Consider the following 21,324-nt stretch of genomic DNA (forward strand, 5'->3'; position numbering starts at 1 on the left):
AGGGGGGGCGGGAGAGGGGAAAAGCGCCCTGCCGCGCGAGGGTTGAGCCGGCACGAGCGTCACGTGACGGCGGCAGCGCTCCCGCCCCCTCCACCTCCCCCTCACGTGATCCGGTTTGTTGTTGTTGCGGCCTCCGCGGGGCGGGTGCCCGCGTGGGCGGCGGCGCAGTCACGTGCCGCGTTTAAATCGCTCCCTGGGGTGGGGGAGGGGGCTGTGGCGGAGGCGCTGCTGCGCGCTGCGCCGGGCGGGAGGGGGGCGGCGGTTGTTACTCCAAGATGGCGGACGAGGAGACTCCGCTCCTCCGCCCGCGCGACGGCGGCCCCGGCAGCGCGGCCGAGAGCGCCGAGCCCGCTCTGAAGCGCCAGCGCCTGGACTCGGAAGACGGCGGCTGCGGGCGGGGCGCGGCGCCCGCCCAACGCCCGGACCGGGGCGCGGGGCCGCCGCCCGCCGCCCCTGTGGCGGCGGAGCTGCCGGGCGAGGCGGCGGCCGTGACCGCCGATGGCGGCGGCCGGGCGGAGGAGGAGGAGGACGACGACGAAGAGGCGGCGGCGGCGGTCTGGAGCGGCGCGGACAATAGGGCCGGGCTGCGGGGCCTGCCCCGGGCGGAGCCGCCTCCGCAGCCGCGGCAGCGGGGTCGGGGGGAGGGGGCGGAGGCGGCGCCCGGTGAAGACGCGGCGGAGGCGGCCATTGGCTGCAGGCGGGCGCAGTGTTCAAACGGGGCGGCCGAGGCGCCGGCCCTGCATCCCGGTGAGGACCCCATCCCTCCCCTCCTCCGCTCGGCCCGGCGGACAGGCCGCGGGCCGCCCCTCGCAGCCGAGAGGGGGTGGCCCGGCCCGGCCGCGCAGCCCGCAGCGGGAGAGGCGGCGGCCGCGGCGGGTTCTCTCCACCCTGCGCGGGGCCGGCTCCCCCCGCGGGCGCCTCGCCGCGGCAGCCGCCCGGGCTCTCCCGCCTAGCGATAGCCCCGCGGGCCGCGTCGCTCGCGTGGAGGCTCGGTGTTCACCTGCCGCAGCCCGGGGCCAGCGCTGGTCTGTGCCAGTCCTGGGGAGAGCGAGCACCGCAACTAGCGGGTGCTCCGTGCGGGGATGATGACTGAACACAGGCTGTGCTCCTTTCATCTCCTTAACCGTACATTGAATGCAAACTCGAGCGAGCTGCTGCATCCATTTTTCTAAACCTAATCCTAATCAGTCCTTGTCAAAGCCTGTTGTTTCTTGTGCTGGGCTTCGTAGAGGGAGATCGACTGGGCTCTAATTTCTGAAAACGTTTATTCTGCTGTGTTGCTGGCAACAAGTTATTAAAGATGAAGAATTATAAGCCCTGTTTCCTTTTCACAATATCTGCCGTGATAATTATTTTATTTCTGTTTCTTGGAAACTTGCACAAAAAGCACAGGAGCAGCAGTCTTGAACAACTCTAAATAACTTCAAGTTTACAGTCTTGGCTGAGATTTCAATGACTGCGGCACAAAACTAAACTATAATCTTCTAAAAAGTTTCTTTGCAGATCATGTTTGAAGCGTAGTGTTTGGGCAGTATCAGTATGAAAGTACCTTGCATTGCATTATTGAAACAGATCGGTTTTGAGGGGGTTTTTTTGTCCATTTTGATTTTTAAGGTAGTGCTTTGGAAAGACTTCTTAAAAGGTATAAGATACTGTATTCTGCCAGTAAAGTCTTTACATTTTATCCTGGAATGCAGTTAAAGATATTGGACCTTTAAGTCCATAGTAAAACTCTACAGAAAATTTCTGCCTGTGCAAAAGCAATCCAAAAGGCAACAGAGCTGTATGATAAGCTTGGAACAGCCTTGGTATTTAAAAACTTCATTGGAACAGCAGAAGAGTAAAGCTAATGATCTCTTACCGGTGCTTTATATGAAGCCTTTTTGCTCAAGTTACTGAGATCCTCAGGCATGTTTTGCTGGCAAGTTAGTTGTGGCAAGCGTTCCCTTTAGTCCTTTGAGGAATCCAATGAATACACAGGGAGTGTTGCAGTTTCAACTGTTACTTTAGCCTGCTTGTATCTGTCACAGTGTTTCTTAAACACAAGACAATGTGACCTGTATAGGATGAGTCTTTAACAACATAAGCTTTGATTCTTTATACAGTAGACATAAAGGTTGTTTTAGTAAGACTTGCACTTCACACTTACTGATGTGTACTAATCAACTTTCTTCTTCTTCATAATGCCTTTTGCATATGTTCACTGACTTCATGCATAATAAGATGGAAGTGAAATGCTGTATATACATAGATTAATAATAAGAAATAGCAATCTCAATGAGCACCTGTGGTCTCAGAAGAACAAGACAGCAAGTACAAAAAGCAAATTTCTGTCTTCTACCTCTTCCCATTCTAATCAGAATAAAGTATTTATGCCAACAAGGGAAAGAACAGGACAACACAATCTCTGAATAAAAAATGATGGTGTTTTGTGGTGTTCTTTATTTAAGAGTAAAGTGCAGTAACCTAGCTAAAATATTGTAGGGGTTTATTTAAATAGAGATTGAAAACTATTATAGTGATTCTTTACTTTAGAGAGCATGACTGAAACTTGTTCGCCTTTGTTCATAGTCTTAGATTTTCAATAAATTAAGCTACAGTTGCTGTGGCCATTTCTAACAAAGCCAATAAAAGAGTTTAGTAGTCTAAATTCTAATAAGCTGTTCAGGTTAAAATTTAGATTTCCCCTTAAATGTTAGCTTAGTAATGAAGCTGTAAGATAAGTATCTCGTTATTCTTTGGCCTCCTTCATCTAGATACATGATGAAGTTAGATTGAGTTACTCTGGCTTAAGGCCACAGTAAGCCAAACCCAGCTGCAGGGTAAAATGGATGAGATAAACTTAGTGAACATGGTTCAAGGTAGCACATTTTCTGTCATAACTGAAATATCATAAAAGTGTGTATGTGGTTGCCTGTTGCAGCTCAGCTGCAAGATAACAGCCTAACAAAATTCTGTAACTTAGTTGTATCCAAATGTGTATTTGTGGGTTTCCTTTAAAATGCTGTGCTCTTAAAACCTAGTCAAAGATTGGTCTGTAAATGGTGACACATTTTCATTTTACCCAGTTTCTCAGCTGAACGAAGTGAGAATTGTAAGAAGAAGGAATTTTTAATTGTACTTTTAAAACACTTGCATTTTTTTTTAAGATAAAAAGTCCTTAATGCCCAACACTTTCTAGAATGAAAATTTCACTAAGGTCAACATCCAGCCCACTGAAGCCCGGTATTAAGATAGCAAATCCTGCAGTAAATCTACTGAAGGCTTGAAAGCATATCTACACACTCAAAAAAAGTTGAAATTTTCTGTGTCTAAGTGACAAAACTGCCTACTTGTAATTCATTGCAATCAAATTTAAAAGCATACAATTTTAGGTTTTGTGATATATTTAAATATATATCTGTGCCATTTGGCTCAAGTGTAACTCGTCATTGTTGTGCTGTCTTGCAGATAACTTCCTTTTTAGTGATGAAATCATAGCCAATGGTTTTCACTCCTGTGATAGTGATGAAGATGACAGAGCCTCACATGCAAGCTCTAGTGATTGGACCCCAAGACCACGTATAGGTAGAAGCCTATATAATGTTCTTAGATTCTGCTTGCCTTTGAACAGTTACTTAATTCTTCCCAGTCTTCAAATGATTTCTTCTGTTGCAAAAAAACCTGGCAATTACTGCTTTTGAGCAGCTTAGAGTTGTTGACTGTATTCTGTATGTTATTTAAAGAGTTTAATGAACCTCTTTAAACTTGCTGTATTTTGATTAAAATTGTCGATGTCTTTTTTGTGTAGAAATCCTGCCATGATCCATATTAAAAGCATACACACAGACTCACTAAATTGAACAGGTTTATGGCATATTTCTAGCCTATTTACTTAGTATTAATTCTTTAAGGAACAAGAAGATGATTCTTGTATGATTTTAGCCAGTCTGTAGGGCTCACTGTCCTAAGTGTTACATCAGTTTGGGAATTATTAGTCTGCATATATATTGCATATTAACAACAGTAAGTTAAGCATGGCAGTCAGGAACTCAGTAGAAAGTTCTCGCCTCACACAGAGGCAAGATAACTGCTAAGGTCACTGGTGATTTGTGTGGGACAGTGGCTTCCAGGGTGCAGTGGGGCTGGGACTTGAGGTCTTTTGTCTTACACAGGCATGATAATACTGCAGCATTCATTGTGCCGATATTGATAAGAATAGCAGCAAGAAAACACATTATGATAACACAATATTACACTGAAAGTCTGCCCATACATTGTCTTTGCTGATCGCTCGTTACAGGATCACTGTTGGTACCTTTTGGGTAAACATGTAAAACAATTGTTTTCTTTATATGTATTGTAACCAGCCTTAGTGATAGCTATTTGGGTCCTCTTAGTCAGTTTAGCTTCTTAAGATTTACCTATTTTTCTTCTACCGCTCTAATCTTGAGTGTTTCTGGAAAGATCGTTTTGATGGCTTTAGGAGGTCATGTCTGAAATCATTAGTGTTAGATGACTAAAAGAACAGCAAAAATCCATGGATTGGTGGGCCCTATTTGTCTTTTTAGAGTTATGTTTTATAATATGACTAGAAAGTATATGTATGTTTGTTGTCTCTTCAACTTATTACTGTAAATACCTTACAAAATGTTGGAAAAATACAAATGAAGCCATAAAATGGAGATACATTGTGAAAATCTTGTTGCTAAATAAGCGCACCTCTAAGAGCCATCAAGTTTGCTATAAACTGGGATTTCTACCTCAACTAACTTTCTATGAAATCCTTCATGGGTTAACATAAAATAATAATAAGTAAAAACACTAGCTATACTATCACTTCAGAATTTAGACCAAAACATACAGGGGTTTTGATGAACGAAGCATTAAATTGGATTAATAAAATTGTAGTAGCAAGCATTAATAAATCAGACGATGATCATAATAATCTGAAATACTTCACTCAATTTTAAATATTTATATATTTTTTAATTTTCTTAGGTCCCTACACATTTGTTCAGCAGCATCTCATGTTAGGTACAGACCCACGGACAATTCTGAAAGATCTGCTACCAGAAACAATCCCTCCACCTGAACTGGATGATATGACACTGTGGCAAATTGTTATAAACATTCTTTCAGAACCACCAAAAAGAAAAAAAAGAAAAGATATTAACACTATTGATGATGCTGTGAAACTTTTACAAGAATGCAAAAAAATAATGGTCTTGACTGGAGCTGGGGTACGTATTGCTGCAACGACAATGAGAGAATATGTAGACAGTTGGTTAAATACTTATCCAGTGCTTTACAGCATGCAGGTGATGTGACCCTTGCAGCGTTCGTAATCAAATGATTGTGCTAGATGGGAAGAGGAGGCACAGCTGTCCACTAGAACGATGCACACTGCAAGACGGGAGCTTAAGTTGGAAATTACAAGATCTCTCTTCTTATAAGAAAATATTCTTAAACATTTAAACTCTTAAAACAGTTGCTTCCATGCAAAATAGTTATGGAATAAGATCACACCTACCTGTTCCAGAACATTTTCTATCGTAGTCATTTTTTCATTTGAAACAAAGGTAATGATTTTTTAAACAAAATGTCAGTGGATCTCTTAAAATACCTGATGAAGCTAGAGGGACTAGAAGAATAGGACTCGAAAAGAAAAAAAAGGAAAGAGTGTACGTGGGGGGGAGGATTATAAGGCGAGTTTGATTAGATTTCAGTAGACTGAATTTTACTTGTAACGTGCTGCTCTGTGACGGTAATAAGATTACTCACTGTTTCACTGAAGAACATTTTAAAACTGTTGTACATTTGCAGCTTTATACCTATGTACCAGATCATGATACAAAAGTCGATCATTTTTTGCTGCTGCTGTTCATACACAGAGGGTGTGACACCATTCAGAAAAGATGAGTAATTCAAATCAGCTTGTTAGAAAAGCACTGCTACTTCTATTACCCAATCTTGCTCTTTCTATAATTGCTATCAGACACCTGTTTCTCCTCCTCTTCCCATAGTATTTTGGGGTAGTCTGAGACAAATTTTAGTCTTTATTGACTACTACAATGCTTTGATAAACAATGTTCATTTATTAAAAGGGGTTTATTCATCAAAAGTAAGAATCTATTCTGTTACTGTGTTTGCATGTAAAAAAAATCCAAGCCTAAGTTGGGAGATCAATGAACACTTACTAATCAAATTTAATGGAATGGTATTTTAAATTTGTGTTCACTTCTTGCAAAACTTCCAGTAGTAAAAGTAAGTTCTGATGTCCCTATTACTGCCTGTACGGATTGTACTAAAGGGTTTTTTTGTCCAGTTGTCAAACTTTGTTTCTATGCTGTTTCTCCTGCTTGTGATTTGGGAATTGTTATATTGGTCCAAAAAAAGAAAAAAAAAGGAAAAAAAAGGAAAAATAAATACAGAGAACCCAGACTGGTTTTGTTCTTAATGTCTCTGAGCACTGTGAGCATACAGAAATGTGGTTTCCCAAATAGTTTGTATCATAGCAACTCTTTATAGCTGAATATGTAGTTTTGCTTATTTCAGATTGCAAAAATATATTTCAGGTGTCTGTGTCTTGTGGAATACCTGACTTTAGATCAAGAGATGGCATCTATGCACGCCTTGCTGTAGACTTCCCAGACCTTCCAGATCCACAAGCAATGTTTGATATAGAATACTTCAGAAAGGATCCCAGGCCATTTTTTAAGTTTGCAAAGGTATGGTTTTCCAACAGTTCTTACCTTGGTCAGTAAAGACAGATAACAATATTAAAATGCATAAATCAGATATAAAACTATTCCGTTAACAAAATGGTATCTTTGTCTTTTTTTATAAATAAGATAGAAAAATATGTTAATATATTGAATTTACTTTAATGAGAGACCTCATTCAGTAGCATAATAACTCTCTCCTTGGGCAGGTCTTTGCAATGTATCAATTTTATATTCTCAGTGTTACTTCAGTCATTGTATGCAACTACATATTAGCCTTATTAGAAATATTTAGCAACATTCTCTCTTTTTTTAAAAGCTTATTTTTACTGTTCCTGTTATACGTTCTTACATATATAAACATTCTAGATGGTGTCTCTAATTTCAGGGAGGATAAATAAAAACTTGTGGTTATTTGATCAAACCTCAATAATCTTAGCTGCTGTTACTTTCTCTGAAAAATGAAAGAATATGAGAAACTTTTGGCCAGCACATGAGTAATGTGGAAAGCTACATTTGAATTTGATATGCTGTGGCATGCTCTTCAATGTCATACAATACAATCCATTTTATCACTGTATTTACAGTAAAGAAGACTAAAGCAGTTTCATGCACTAATAAGTTTGCTCTTGTTTCAGGTTTTGATAGAGCTGTCACAAGGATCTGTTCATCTTAGACAATTAAAGCCTTTTTGCAGGGACTGTGTTTGCTTAAAAGGGAGAATGCAGCAGTTTTTGGAAAGATGTTAGTGATATTAAACAGTTTAAAAAGCAGGGAGTACATCTCTGAGACAAGAAGGAATTGTAGAAGCTGTACACATATGTAGAAACAAAAAAAATAATTTAGTCTGGAATTTCCTTGGGACAAAAAAATAAAAACCAAAATCTTACAAGAATTACTACAGGACCAGTAAGGACTTGTGAAAATCAATCACTACTAGTTGTGCTCACTCTTTCTTCCCTTTGCTCACAATTTATACTACTGCTCTGTTATGTTGTAAAGATTGGAAAAGAAAAATCAACACATTCTTCAGCTGCTTGGCTTTCTCTGAAAGCATCCTATCCAGATACTAACATATTTTGATGCTCATTAGTATACTGAGTTCGCTGGTTTTTCAATATTTAAAAAAACAACCAACCAAAAAACCCCACAGCAAACAAAAGCCCAACTTACTTCTGAAGCCTGTCTATACACAGGTTTTACCAGAATAGTCCAAATCCAATTTGGCCGATACTTTTTGACTAAAATAACTTTTCCTCCTTCTCCTTTTCTCTCCATCAGCTCAGGTAGATATTAATTTCTTATTCCGTGAAATCTTAAGTTCCTTTAATTCTAGGGGCAAAGAACGGCCAAATAAATTTGCAGAGCTCAGTGGCAGAACATGTCTTGCTTCTTCAGACTAAGATATAAGAGTTGTTAGGACCACATGAATATCTGATTATAATTGTGTAATACCCTAGTCATAATCTAGGTAATAGCACTATGAGCAATCGTTGGTCATTGCTGCAGTTTAACTCCAAAGACCCATGTAGCTTCAGAATTATGAGTAACTTGAAATACTTTGGGTAGAAACAAATGCTTTCAAAAAGTCTTTTTTGTTTGTTAATAGTTAGGCTATACGGTAGCTGAAGGCAGAGCTGTCACAAAGATTAATTTAACAGTTCACTGTTGTGCTAGAACTTTTGGTTCAGCTTTAAGTATCTACTGGTAAAGGTAGGCAGCAGCTGCCTTCTTGCTAACTTTCTTTTGCCCAGTGACTCTTGTGCTTTTTCTCTAAAAAGGCCTCACTTTCCCAGGTGAGACTCCAGCCCAGTTGCTGTTCAGTGGTGAGAGAGTGACTGGAGAGCAGAGGGTCTGGAATTGAGTTCCTCCCCTAAATAAGTGCTCCTGAGCAACAGAGTGGTGGTGGTGCTGCTGCTGATGTCCTCCTTGTTGCACAGCAACAAGATGTACCACTTGGGGTGGTCAACTCTAGACAGAGGTTCCTAGCATGAAGCTTTCAGCTGGGTGCCCACATTTAATTTTTCCTTTTGGCAGGCTCCTTTTTCACTGTGAGCAGACATCAAATCATTCTACAAAATTGCCTACGGTTTTTTCCATATGCTCTATAGATACACCTACTTCCTCTACCTGCTTGATCTAATGGAAGGACTAAGCATCTATCAGGCACAGTGAAATTGCTCTGCTAAGCCATATGGTTTTAACTTGATGACTACTCTAATTAGCAAAATAGGCAAAGCTGGTCAGAATACCACCTGTTCTCCCCTTTATATCCAATGCCATTCTGCTTTCTGGGCTTCCGTCTTCTAGGAGTGGCTGTCAATAATGCTGAGTAAAAACTGCTTATCCCAAACCAAAAGACCAGAATCCAAATTCCTCATTAAATTTTTGTTGGACTGCAGTTAAACCATGTATGTTTCTAATAACAAATATTGAGGTTACTTGACACTTACAAAGGAAAAAAAGCTTTCCTATTTCATAATTCTCAAAACCAAAAAATATCTAAACCTTGCTTTTATGCTTCCTGAAGAACAAAATACCAGCTTGCATAGAGCAATTCATCCTGACATGATCAGAAGCTCAGCTGTTGAAAGAAGAGTTGGATCAGAGAAATGGCAAAATGCAAAGGGAGTGACAACATTAACTGCTGACATAATCATTATTGATAATATTTAGCTCTGTGTGAATTGCTGCAGTTGGAATACAGACATTGTGTATCCATTTACACTTTCTAATGTACTTTTGAATTCCCTAGGAAATCTATCCAGGACAATTCCAGCCATCTCTCTGTCACAAGTTCATAGCTTTGATGGATAAAGAAGGAAAACTACTTCGCAACTATACTCAGAACATAGACACATTGGAACAGGTTGCAGGAATCCAAAGGATAATACAGTGTCATGGTTAGTGGTTTTAGTTTCACTTTTCTTATTTTATGTGTAGGAATTATTTTTACTGGTGCATGTGACAAGGTAATCGTTATTGGAATTAAATTCTTTTTTTCTTGAATTGGTATCTCTTGGCAACAAATATTCTGCTTTTAAAATGTTGATTTTTTTTTTTTTTTTTAGGTAGCTTAAATATTTAAATCAGAGGTGTTTCAAGTGGAAATACTTCTTTCAGAAATTATGCTTGATAAGCAGTGGTCTTTGTGTATCAGTGAAGATCCGCACCCTGTTGGCACAAGCTTAGACCTTAACTTTTAAAATGTATTTGGTGCTTCTTTATCTTCATGTATGAGAACATAGTGTAGAAATAAGACTTTTTATACGTCACTCTCACTGTCTATCAATGAAATGGAGTTTGGCTGTTATCTGATTCTTTATTTAGGTTATATTCCATTGAAATCTTAAAATATCCTGACACTTCAGTGACTTTACCTCATGTATAAAATATTGTGGATTAATCACCTGTTCAGTTCAGTTGAACTGAAGATGATCTTGTTACACCTTCAGTGTCATACACATTCTGTAATTATGATACCAAATTAAGTGGAATCTCTTAATTACTTGCTTGATATGTTTTCCATTTCCAAGGACTGGAAAATGTCAAGCTAAAAGTCCAAGGATTCGTTTTTAAGGAAAGGACGCAGAAAATTAGTTCTTAAAGTGCACATTTGGATGATTTAGTAGACTTCTGGCAAATAAACTGTTTAAAAGCAGTGTTGGCATGTTTGTAAGACCTGTCTGTCCAATTCCACCTTTTCCAGGGACCAAACTCACTTGGTTTCCTTATCTACAAAGCTTAGCTTAGTGCCAGGTTCATCAATGTTCTTTTTTCAGACAGAGCAAACATGGTGCTCTGTCATGACCAAACAGCACACAGTAGAATCCTACCTGTTGAATAACCCAAGCCTAGTGCTAGTTTCCATTTGTGCTTAGTGTGTCATGCATTGTCTTTTGGTTGTCATTCCCTATGAGGTATTTATCATGAACTTCTTACATGCTTGTGTTTTTGCACATCACTGCCACACTCCAGCTTCCCATTTTTTCAGTTGCACACTACAGTAATGAGATTTCAGACAATCTTTAGTGTATGTCCTGTATAAGTTGATTTTAAATTAAAAAGATTCTTTAAAAATATGCTGTGGACTTGGAGATTTTGAGGCCTTTGGAAATTAGCAAAGGTTGTTTTGACCATATCGAGCTTTATCTGACATACAGTAACGCTGCTCTTTAACAAATGCTAGTTGACACTGGTAGTGGCTAAAGAGAAACTGAAACTGTTATGTAAGGGTTCATCCTGCTATATGTATTCTATCTCTTTTGTCTAGCTGTGGCAATGGCAAGTTAATCATGAGTGTGCCAAATGACAAGGAACCTTGTAATGATTTGGGGCGTTCATATATGAACCTCTGAGCCCATTTCACACTGCAGACATACAGTAAAGTTGCTATGTGAAAACTGTATCTTGGATGCATTTTCTGAATTTAAAATGGCATTTGCATTTAACCAACATCCTACTCCTAAAACAAGATTTCTGCTGACTAACATCTAGAAGAACTACTTTTAGTACTACAAGTATCTTATCTTAATTTTAGATTACTTCTTAATGACTGATTTTTATAGCACTGCATCGTAACAGCCTTTGTGTCAAAACAGCTTGGGCAAAAAGACCAAATCTGAATGACTGAAAATCCTTATTTCTACCATACGGGTTTTTCCCCTCAGGTTCCTTTGCAACAGCTTCCTGCCTGATCTGTAAATACAAAGTTGATTGTGAAGTTGTTCGAGGAGATATTTTCAATCAGGTAAAAATTTACTTTAACTCACTGCAGCTTTTTAATAAGTAACTCTCAAAAAAACCCCCAAAATACCACCCTCGGATTGCTTAAAAGATCTGCTTTTAAAAGGCTACATATCTTTGTATGTATTTCATAAAAGTGCCTATCGGTATTTTAGCATTTCCTCTAGTATTTAAAAGTATACTCAAATACTATACTGCAAAAATTAGGTAATGGGAAAAAGCAGAAAAAACCCATAACAGTCCATTTTTAATGGCACCTCCAAGAAAAGTAGAGGTTAAAATGGTAAGTAGAAAGTTGGATTTATACCTGTTTTAAGTTAATCTGAACTCACAGTCACATTGAGAAAGCATTGTTAGCTATTTATGACATCAGTTGCTCTTTGAGCATTTACCTACGTTAAAAATATGTTTAAATAGTAGATGGTGCATGGAGAAGTTGCTAACTACAGAGCAGCCTCTGAGCAAGGAAGAGGATCAAACAAGATGTCTGACGTGTCCTTTCTAGGACTTCTGAACTCTTCCATATTTCGAACTCCCCACATCTGGGTGTGAAGGGCCCCAGGGCCAAGGCAGGAGTTAGTTCTGCTCTGTCAGAGCAGATGAACCTTTGGCTTGGCAAGACCCTCTTTGCTCTTCTTCCCCTTCTTTTGAAGGAACAGAGGAGATGATGAGTGTCTGCTCAAAAAGATCTGATTTATACAAGTGGAAGGGGACTCTCTGTCTCCAGGCTCATGTGTTTTTGCTAAATGCTTAGAGTCCACAGTTGCAACTTTAGATGAGAAACATGGAAGGGATGTAAATCTTTCAAGTGTTACATTTGAAATGAAATGTGATGAAAGCCTTTCAGAAGAGATGTTTGAGTTAAAGCTTTAAGAAATGTGAACCTCATAAGCCTGAAGCTTTGTAACAGTGAAATATTGAATGTGAACTCTGGTTTACTTTGCTATTAAGAATATTCTTTTTGAGAACTTTTTATCTTACAGATGTTTGCTGCTCCTTTACCTTCAAAGCCAGCTGGTTGGAGTTTAGGTTTTTTTCGTTCTAAGCAACCATTCCTAAACATTCTGTAATTTTCTGGTTTGATTGTTAGTGGTCAGGACTCTTTTTCCTAACAACACTTTAATCATTGTACATATATATGCTGAACCAAACTTCTGCCCCAATGGCCTGTCCCTGCTGGTGGTCAGTAATGGAAGCGTGGGGAAGTGGAGGGCAATACTGTAGCAATTACTGTAGCATAGTGAGAACAAAGAGGGGTCTTACTCCCGAGATGAGACTGAAGGAGCTTTTTACACTCAATCTCTCAGCCCTAATCTTACAGTACTGTTGCCAGGCATATCTTTCCAGGGCAGGCCCTAGCTGCAATACTGAATTATTTTCATAACACAAAATAAATATGGTTATTGCCAAATACAATTTCACACAGCAAGAAATAGCGCTATTGAAAGAAAACATACTCTTTCTCCTTTATGCCTGAAAAAAAATTGTTCTATTTGCCATCATTATCTTTATTCCGTAGCCTGCATTTCCCAAACCAGTGCTATGCAGTTTATTTTTCTGTTGCCTCTCTAGAATACAGGATTTGGTTGCTTAGATGTCAAAAGAAACCTTTTCTGTACTTACAAAACAAAACACTGTCCATTTCAACAGCTTTGTTCTCTAACAAGTCTCCCTTCACAAAAATGTTTTTGGCACCTGGGTCCCAATAGATAGTCCAGTTTCTAGTCTCTGCTGTCCTCCAGTACTTGAAAGTTCAGTTATATGTGGCCCTGGGTCCTTAGTTTTCCCTAAAAATACTACCTTTCCTTTGCTCTGGTCCATCTTCTGATGGTCCTTAGGGCTTCAGCATCTTTCTGCCAGGATTTCCTTTCAACATATTGTAGACTGAGAATTGCTTGAGATCATCTGTTTAGAAAACTACCAATTTCTTGTTGCTGCTCTTCATTCTTTTGCCACTTCCAAGATAAGGTGCTAGTTCCCTGTAGCATGATTGTTTCTCTTGGTTGCTGTACACAACCATCCTTCTGGATGAGAAGCAGCAGCAGTTATAAATCACACAGATAGAACTTCTGAGTAAAACAATTTTCAGTCACTTCCAAAAATATCACTTTTGCTTTGCTTTTGACTATTTTAGGCACCTTCAAGAAATAGTGAAAGGGTTTCAGATTGAGGAAGAAAAGGCCCAAGAAATGGAAAACATGCACCAGTTCTTGGATATTCTTAAACCAACGTAATCCTTACTAATCTTGTTTTGATATATGGATAACATCAATAGTCAAAGAGAAATTCCATTTCTCTTTCATTAGAGAAATACATCAGCAGAAGTGGTGGGGTTTTGGGGGAGTGCTAATTCTGGAGGGAGAGAGGACCCTAGGCAATTGAGTGGCCAATTATCTAGCTTTAACTTCTTGGTATCAATTTCAGCTCTTGGAATAGATCTTCCCCCTTACTGATGACCTTTCTGAGGATTAAGAGAGAAGCTGGTGAGTAGTGTAGAGTTGAAATGCATTTATGGGCCCATTACAGTGACTCAAGATGATTTGGATAGGGACATCAGTTGCTCTACAGAGATCCATTAAGTCACACGTCATTGGACTTCTGTGAGAAATGATGGAAACAGAGTTAAAATTACTTGGTCTCTTTAAATCAAAAGTTAGAGGTCTTCATTTCATCCTCCTCCTAATACAGAGCAAATTATTTTCCCTCCTTAAGCTTCCAACTGAAAGTGCAAAGGCATCACTAACATCAACAGAAGAAACAGCAGGGTTAAAAAGCTTCAGAAAGGTTTAAGCTGTTTATGTGTTATGAGCTCTCTTTCTAATATGTAAAGATCTGAGGAAAAAGATCAAGATCAATTCTACCCATCTGCTCCTTTTTGGGGAATTTAGTTGGTTTCCCTTTAGCATGGGGTTACTAGATGCTCTTTAGCTTGGGTATGCGGTGAAGGTTTCCTCTACACCAATTCCTAGTTCTTGTGCCATATTGCTTCTTATGCATCCCTCCTGCAAGGTTTTCTTCAAAGAAGGATTGGATTCTTTGTTCAAAGACTTAGATTTTTGGGAAAGGTCCTTTGAGACTAGAGGAGGGCCTTTTACTTGTGAAGTTTTCTCATATGGAGAGCATTGTCTTTTGTCCTACTGCAGACATCCATAAACTAGTTCTTTGATTTAAACTTTCTAAGTTCTGTATTATTTTTTCTGCATATATTCTGTGTACAAGAGGGAGTTGTTATGCATTTAAATGTCAGTTTTCATATATTTTCCTATTACAATAAGTAATATACATCTCTTTACAGCTTTACATAGCACTAATTTGCTTGTGATGACTGCTGTAGGATTGCAGCTACATTTAGCTCCTTAGATTTATTCTGGAGTATCGTATTTTAACACTACAGCTGAGAAGACTCGAACTGTTTGAAAGAAACATTGCTCAGTAGTAACTGAAGTATTGTCTATACATACTCACATTGCTCATCTTGTTTTTCTTCTCTCTGAAGAAGTCTTAAGACAGGAAAGAGTTGAAGGATCAACTCTTTTCAGGAGGAAACGGAACCTACTTCTCCACAAATGTAACTTGTCCACTTTTTTTAGTGTACAAGGATTCTGCTCTGTTTTTGGAGGAATTGGAAAAGTTTAAAAGGGAGACCAAACAAAAGTTCTTTCCTGTGTTCTTGTCCTGTATGCTTTTTTGCTAGCCACCTGCTACAGTGCCATCTTGTTTTATGTGTATAACACATACCCTTTTGGAGGAGAGGAGAAAGTAGAGAGGTAAAGTTCTACAGTATACTCTTTGATTAGGAGGGGGTTTCTATCAGATCCTACAATGGAAACTGACAGTGAAATCTAAGTTTTTGCTCGGATTAAACCAAGAAAAATATATTCCTATCAAATAGGAGGTAATTACTCATTGGTGCTGAGCATGACTTCTGGACTTTGGCTTAGTTGTCAGATAAGATCTGTGGTGTAGATGCATGGTTTCTCCCTTTTGACTTAAGAGGACTCCCTCTTTATTCCTGCTGCAGTTTTATTTCTGTGTGCAGTTGCTGCAGGCTAGAGTAAGAAATGTACTTGCCTGTACATCCACAGAAAAATGAAATGAGGAAATATCACTGAAACTTCCCTGTCTTTTGCCAAAATAAGTCACTGTGAATTGCTAAAATCTGAGGTTTTCAAGGGTGCAGCCTTGAATTGTAGTAATAGAAGCTATTCTAATGCAGGTTGTACCTAGATGTCCCAGATGTCCACCTGATGAACCGCTTGCGATCATGAAGCCAGACATAGTGTTCTTCGGAGAGAACTTACCTGAGCAGTTCCATCGCGCCATGAAGTATGACAAAAATGAAGTTGATCTCCTTATTGTTATTGGGTCTTCACTGAAAGTAAGACCAGTAGCGTTGATTCCAAGTAAGTGACTATCTCTGGTAATATTTTCTTCCAAAAATTTGGATCAAAAGTGAAATTCTCAGTTAAGAGCTCTAAGAAATGCTTTTGGCTTGATTCAGTGAAGAAACTAGGTTAAGCATCTAGTTTTCTAAGATGAAAACCGATTGCCTATGTAAAGCTGAAATGCAAAATACAGAAAGTAACAATTTCTAAGTGCTTTTTCTACACTCCAGGCAGATCTCAAGGTAGTGAAACGATAATCTGAAAAACTACTCTCCTAAAACCTGACTTTGTTCTGAGATTCAATTCATTTCTCCCCCTGCTTGCAATATGCTTTCAGAGTTACTTGAAAGATTTAGAAAGGAATCATCTTTAAAAAGATAAATGCAGTATCAAAAAATCAGGTCAAGTACATCAGGTGTCTGAGTTGTAGCTTATTTTAAAGTCAATACTTAATACTAAATGATACATAGTGGGCATTATATAGTGTGTCACCATTTGGATCCTTAGCTTTTAAAAGTGATATGGAAAAACATCTCTGGTAATATACATTATAGAAAAACGCCCTTCAGGAAGGCTGAGAAAATACCCCGAGAGGTGATTTATTTGCCTATTGAGTGCAAGACTTACTGGTACTACAGAAATTCTCTTCACATGTAAGCCTGAGAAGGACATGGGCTTAGCATCTGATTAACTGGGAACAGTACCGCACCCATGGCCTTTGTAATAACATCCTCTTCTCTGTGCAAGAGGCAGCGCCTAGTGTTTAGGCTGATGGGAAATGCATAAGGACGGGAAAGTTAGGATCCACTACACACACCATTGCTCTTTCCGTGTCCTAGAACTGGATTTCATGAGTTGGTTACCTGAGGAATCAATGCTGGGTTACCAAATTGGTGGATTTTGGAAGCCTAAATGTCAGAACTGGGTTGAGCAACCCCGTACAGTGTGGATTGTACCTGGAAATATTGTGACCTAATTAATGGGATGTCATTTACCAGCAGTATATTCTTCATGTGCGCTTAAGGACATAAAATGAATGCACAAAATCAACACAGATTTTCTAAGAGATTATAGTACTAATTTTAATAATCTTTTTAACACTTGACCAAACATTGCTGTCATCAGTATTTCTGTGCATGTTTTTCTCAGTGATGGAGTAGAGGAACACTTTTTACTGGAAAAAAATGGGGGAAAAAATCTGGATAGGCTACAGTAGGCATAGGACCTCAAACTGCTATTGTTAAATTTGAGATTTGCTTGTCTTCTTCCTGATCTGACTGTTTTGGTCTTGTTGCAAGTGAATGTATGAAGAGAAGTCTGAGGAATGAAACTTTCTAAGTAGATCTCTGCTGAAAGTGAAACTCAAGTGACTACCTTTAAATTCTCTTCTCTATATATAGGTTCCATCCCCCATGAAGTGCCTCAGATCTTAATTAATAGGGAACCTTTGCCTCATCTACACTTTGATGTGGAGCTTCTTGGAGACTGTGATGTTATTATTAATGAATTATGTCAAAGGCTAGGTAGCGAATATACAAAACTTTGCTACAATTCAGTAAAACTTTCAGAAATAACAGAAAAGCCTCCACGAACGCACAAGGAGCTTGAAATACACTCAGCCGAGCTACCGCCTACCCCTTTAAACATTTCAGAAGACTCTAGCTCACCAGAAAGGATGACTCCACCAGACACTTCAGTGGTGTCTTCAGAACACCCAGCTGAATGTAAGGTAGAAAACTGTGATCCTGCCTCAGAAACTAAAGGGACCTGCACAGGGGAAAAGCTTCAGGACACACAGACATCGTCAGAAAACCCGGAAAATCCTACTAGTGAATTAATGAACTCTGAAACAATGAAGGAAAACGGATCTAACGGAGAAAATAAAGAAAAAAATGAAATATTAAAGAAGTGCTGGGTAAACAGATCTGCAAAAGAACAGATTAGCAAAAGGCTGGATGGTAAGTGTTAACTCATTTCAGTATTTTGCATTTTTTGGCCGAGATGTTTACTCTAGACTTACTTTAAAGCAATAAGTAAGTTACCCTTGAGGGAATCAGTGGGTTTTGGTGGTTATTTTTGTTTAGACAAGTACCTGCATAACTCATCATTGTAGCATTTATTTCTTTTGGAGGAGCTGATAGGAAAACTTTTTGTAATTCATAATAGGTTTTATAATCAGTGATTACATACTCCCTAAAAAGATCAAAGTTTAGGAGGTTGGAGGTAAGTATCCAAAAATAAATCAGTTTCTAACATTTTCAAATGCATTTTCAGAAAAATTAGTTTGATCCTCAGGTATTAAGAAGCTGGTCACACTAGGTCGTAATTTGGTATGGCAGTAGAACTGAAAGATGAAGTCATGATAGGAGTTGAAAAGCAAATCTCACAGCCGGAGCCAGGCACACTTTGAAGGAGACTTTAGACTTTCCAAGGAAGCCTTCCAGTCTGCAGTCTCTTAACTGATGTAAGGAGTTACCACACTAGAAAATCAGTGTATTTTCAGAATCAGAAAATCAGAAGAACCAGGTATTAAATTGCAACTTTCCAAAGCAAAGGCTGTTTTTAAACTTTGTCAAGTACTCTGTGCAGTGGGTTCCAGTTGTGTTACAAATAATGGCAATCTAGCTGTGAATACATATACCAATGAAAAAAAGCTGCTAAACATTGAAGTTTAAATGCTCTTTTGTGTCAAAGGGAGGGGGGAGAAGGAATGCTGAGCTTTCCAGTGAAGCATTTGTTATGTGCTTCATAGTAAATACATATACATTGAAATAAATGCGTTTCTAACGTAATCTGATTTGTCAGTTAAGTTTCACTGTTGAAAATACATATATGCGGGTAGGTACCTTCTAACCAGAAGTCTGCAAGACCTCGTATGAATAATTTATTTTAGTCTTTTATTGACTTTTAAAATTCTGTTTCAGGTACTCAGTATCTATTTTTACCACCAAATCGCTATATTTTCCATGGTGCTGAGGTTTACTCAGATTCTGAAGACGATATCATATCTTCTAGCTCTTGTGGGAGTAGTAGTGAAAGTGGTTCATGCCGTAGTCAGAGCTTAGATGCGGAGGATGAGAGCGAGATCGAAGAGTTTTACAATGGCATAGAGGATGAGGATGCTCCTGAAAGGGAAGAGGAACCTGGATTCGGGGAAGACGGAGTTGAACAAGATGAAGCGGCAGCTGATGAATCAGCTTATACAAATGAAGCTGCAGGGACTGATCATCCAAGCAACAAGTTGTAAAGTGATCACTGACTGGTTACAGGAACTTTCCACCAGCATTAGGAGCTTTGGCATGTCAGAACGAATGTTTACGTCTGAATTTAGAGCAACAAAACCATAAGGATGTAGTGTTTATAAACAACTAAAACAGATTTTCATGCTTAGTTTTTTACCTTTTTCAATAAAATTCTATTACTGCGCACTCAACACTAACTCATCTTTTTTTTTAAGGTACTAGGAATATCTAAATAATTGTCACTATGTTCACTTTTAAGTTCATCTGTCTGATCAGGCATCCATGTATATAATACATATTTTTGCTTAATGAATTTCAGCTTATATTATTTTTAAACAGTTTTGAAAAAGCCATTGGAATGTTAAACTAATATAAAGGGAACAGCTAATTTAGACCAAAGAATGGTATTTTCACACCTCTTGCTTTGTAACAGTTTGGTTTATTTAAAACCTTCTTCTGCTTCTGCTAAACCTTTCATTCTCGCCTAGTCTGTCATTAAACACTGGCATTTTCTACGACCTACTGTGGCAGCTAATTTTTTGCTTTAACAGTTACTTTGTATGTTTGAGACATTCTTAAATGTGAGTAGATAGTTAAATGGAAACAAGGCAGCGAGCGCTTGAGAAATCCTATGTTTTTTAGACTGATCAAGAAGTGCTGTGAAAATGCTTAGGTTACCGAGTTTAATACTTCCTGTGGACATGAAGTGATGTTGACATTGGCTCCTTAGCAATTACAGTACTGGCATTTTAAACAAAATGGATCCCCCACGGCGTAAGTTTTTCACATTGTACACAAAAGTCAAATATAGCGCAGCTTGCATTAAAAATAGCATTTGACAAATTGCCAAGGCTCTAATGTGGAAGCTAGGCTGAGTTCAGAATAGTGTTTCTACCAGCATGTGAGAAGGCACCAAAAAAAATAAGCTCTTCCTTTATGCTACTTACTGATGCAACAAAACCAGGAGAAACTATCTCGGATACCGAGAGCCTCTGCTTACACTGCTGAGTGGATAACACACAGATTAGTAGCCCAACCTGGCAGCACGCTGTTTTGAGGTCTCGTGTCGGGTTGGGAAAATAATCTTCCACCTGCTAGCTCCACCTCGCACATTAAAAGCAAAGCAGCCGCTCAAATTATTACATTGTATATTCAAGTGCTAGGCTGCCTTAACGCTGGATGTTGCAGATTTTCAAGTGCGGATTGTTTCCAAGTCTTTAGAACGATTTTGTAAAATTGCACAGTGCAGTAGTAAGTGAAACAGCATTTTTCTATAAACCACTTTTTCAACATCTGCCCAAATGAACTCTACGATGTAGATTATTCATATACTTTGCTTTAATATTTATTACATTTTGGAAGATGTATAGTAGCTGTTCTTTGAGCATAAGATACATCAGTTAATAAATATTTAAGAACAGCCTCCTGTAGTCATCAGAAAATGTTGGCATGTTGTCTCATTGTCCAAATTTAATACAGCTTTTATTTGGCTATACTAAAGAATGCAATATGTTTAGTTTTCACTTGCATGTCACAATGTATTAGTTTGTGCTATAGGAGATATTTTAAATTGAAATACTTTGTTTTAAATTATTTTTACAGTGAGGATTGTTTTCTGCTCTTTTATATTGTATATAGTGTCTTTTATGTAATCTACTGGCATATGTTTTGTAGAAGACTGTTTAAAATGACTGGCTATCTTCCTGCAACTTTTGAAATACAAAACCAGTGTTTTATACTCGTACACTCTGTTCTAAAGTCTATTAAAATTGTCATTTGATTTCTGGTTTCTGTTAATTTCTAGTTAAGATTTTTAAAACTTAGCAATAGATGCCCTATAATGTCAAGGTATACCCTAGCTAATGTAAGGCATTCTACAGTAAATGGCTTTTTTTCATCTGCCCCCTTGGGGGAAAAAAAAAAAGCCTGAATGAAGCTACTCTGCACCGTCTTTGGTAAAATCACCTAAACCACAACGCAGCATTCTCCTTCAGAAAAGTATTTTTCTCCTTCCAAACCCTATGTTAACTTTAGATGTATTTGCTGAACAAGAGTGTTTATTTCTGCTGGTATTCCAGTACTTTGCAGCTCTGCCACCAGCCCAAAGCTTCCTTGATGTTTGGCACTTGCTGCTTCCACCCCAACCCTGAACAGCCACGTCCAGGAGAATCTTCCTGTAAGGAACTTGCACCACACAGGAGGTCGGGGCATGTATTGGCATCACATACACAAATATTGCACTTGTGT

At 38.9% G+C, this 21,324-nt stretch overlaps 1 protein-coding gene across 1 annotated transcript; it reads left to right on the forward strand.

Annotated features, from left to right (window-relative positions):
* Positions 1-238: 238 nt before the first annotated feature.
* SIRT1 (sirtuin 1) lies at positions 239-20,857 on the forward strand. Its single transcript, XM_075505312.1, has 9 exons — positions 239-747; positions 3,451-3,567; positions 4,981-5,222; positions 6,558-6,710; positions 9,460-9,607; positions 11,375-11,454; positions 15,667-15,853; positions 17,236-17,793; positions 18,760-20,857. Exons 1-9 carry the CDS (start codon positions 276-278, stop codon positions 19,080-19,082), a joined length of 2,280 nt encoding a protein of 759 aa, XP_075361427.1. The 5' UTR covers positions 239-275; the 3' UTR covers positions 19,083-20,857.
* Positions 20,858-21,324: the final 467 nt, after the last annotated feature.

Source organism: Mycteria americana, chromosome 6, assembly GCF_035582795.1.
Source record: "Mycteria americana isolate JAX WOST 10 ecotype Jacksonville Zoo and Gardens chromosome 6, USCA_MyAme_1.0, whole genome shotgun sequence".
NCBI lineage: Eukaryota > Metazoa > Chordata > Aves > Ciconiiformes > Ciconiidae > Mycteria > Mycteria americana.

Excerpts from the sequence above, each read along its gene's own strand:
- SIRT1 (XM_075505312.1), top strand. The coding sequence starts at position 276 with ATGGCGGACGAGGAGACTCCGCTCCTCCGCCCGCGCGACGGCGGCCCC. Across the intron at positions 5,223-6,557 it reads TGGTCTTGACTGGAGCTGGG|GTGTCTGTGTCTTGTGGAAT; the intron begins GTACGTATTGCT and ends AATATATTTCAG. Across the intron at positions 15,854-17,235 it reads ACCAGTAGCGTTGATTCCAA|GTTCCATCCCCCATGAAGTG; the intron begins GTAAGTGACTAT and ends CTCTATATATAG.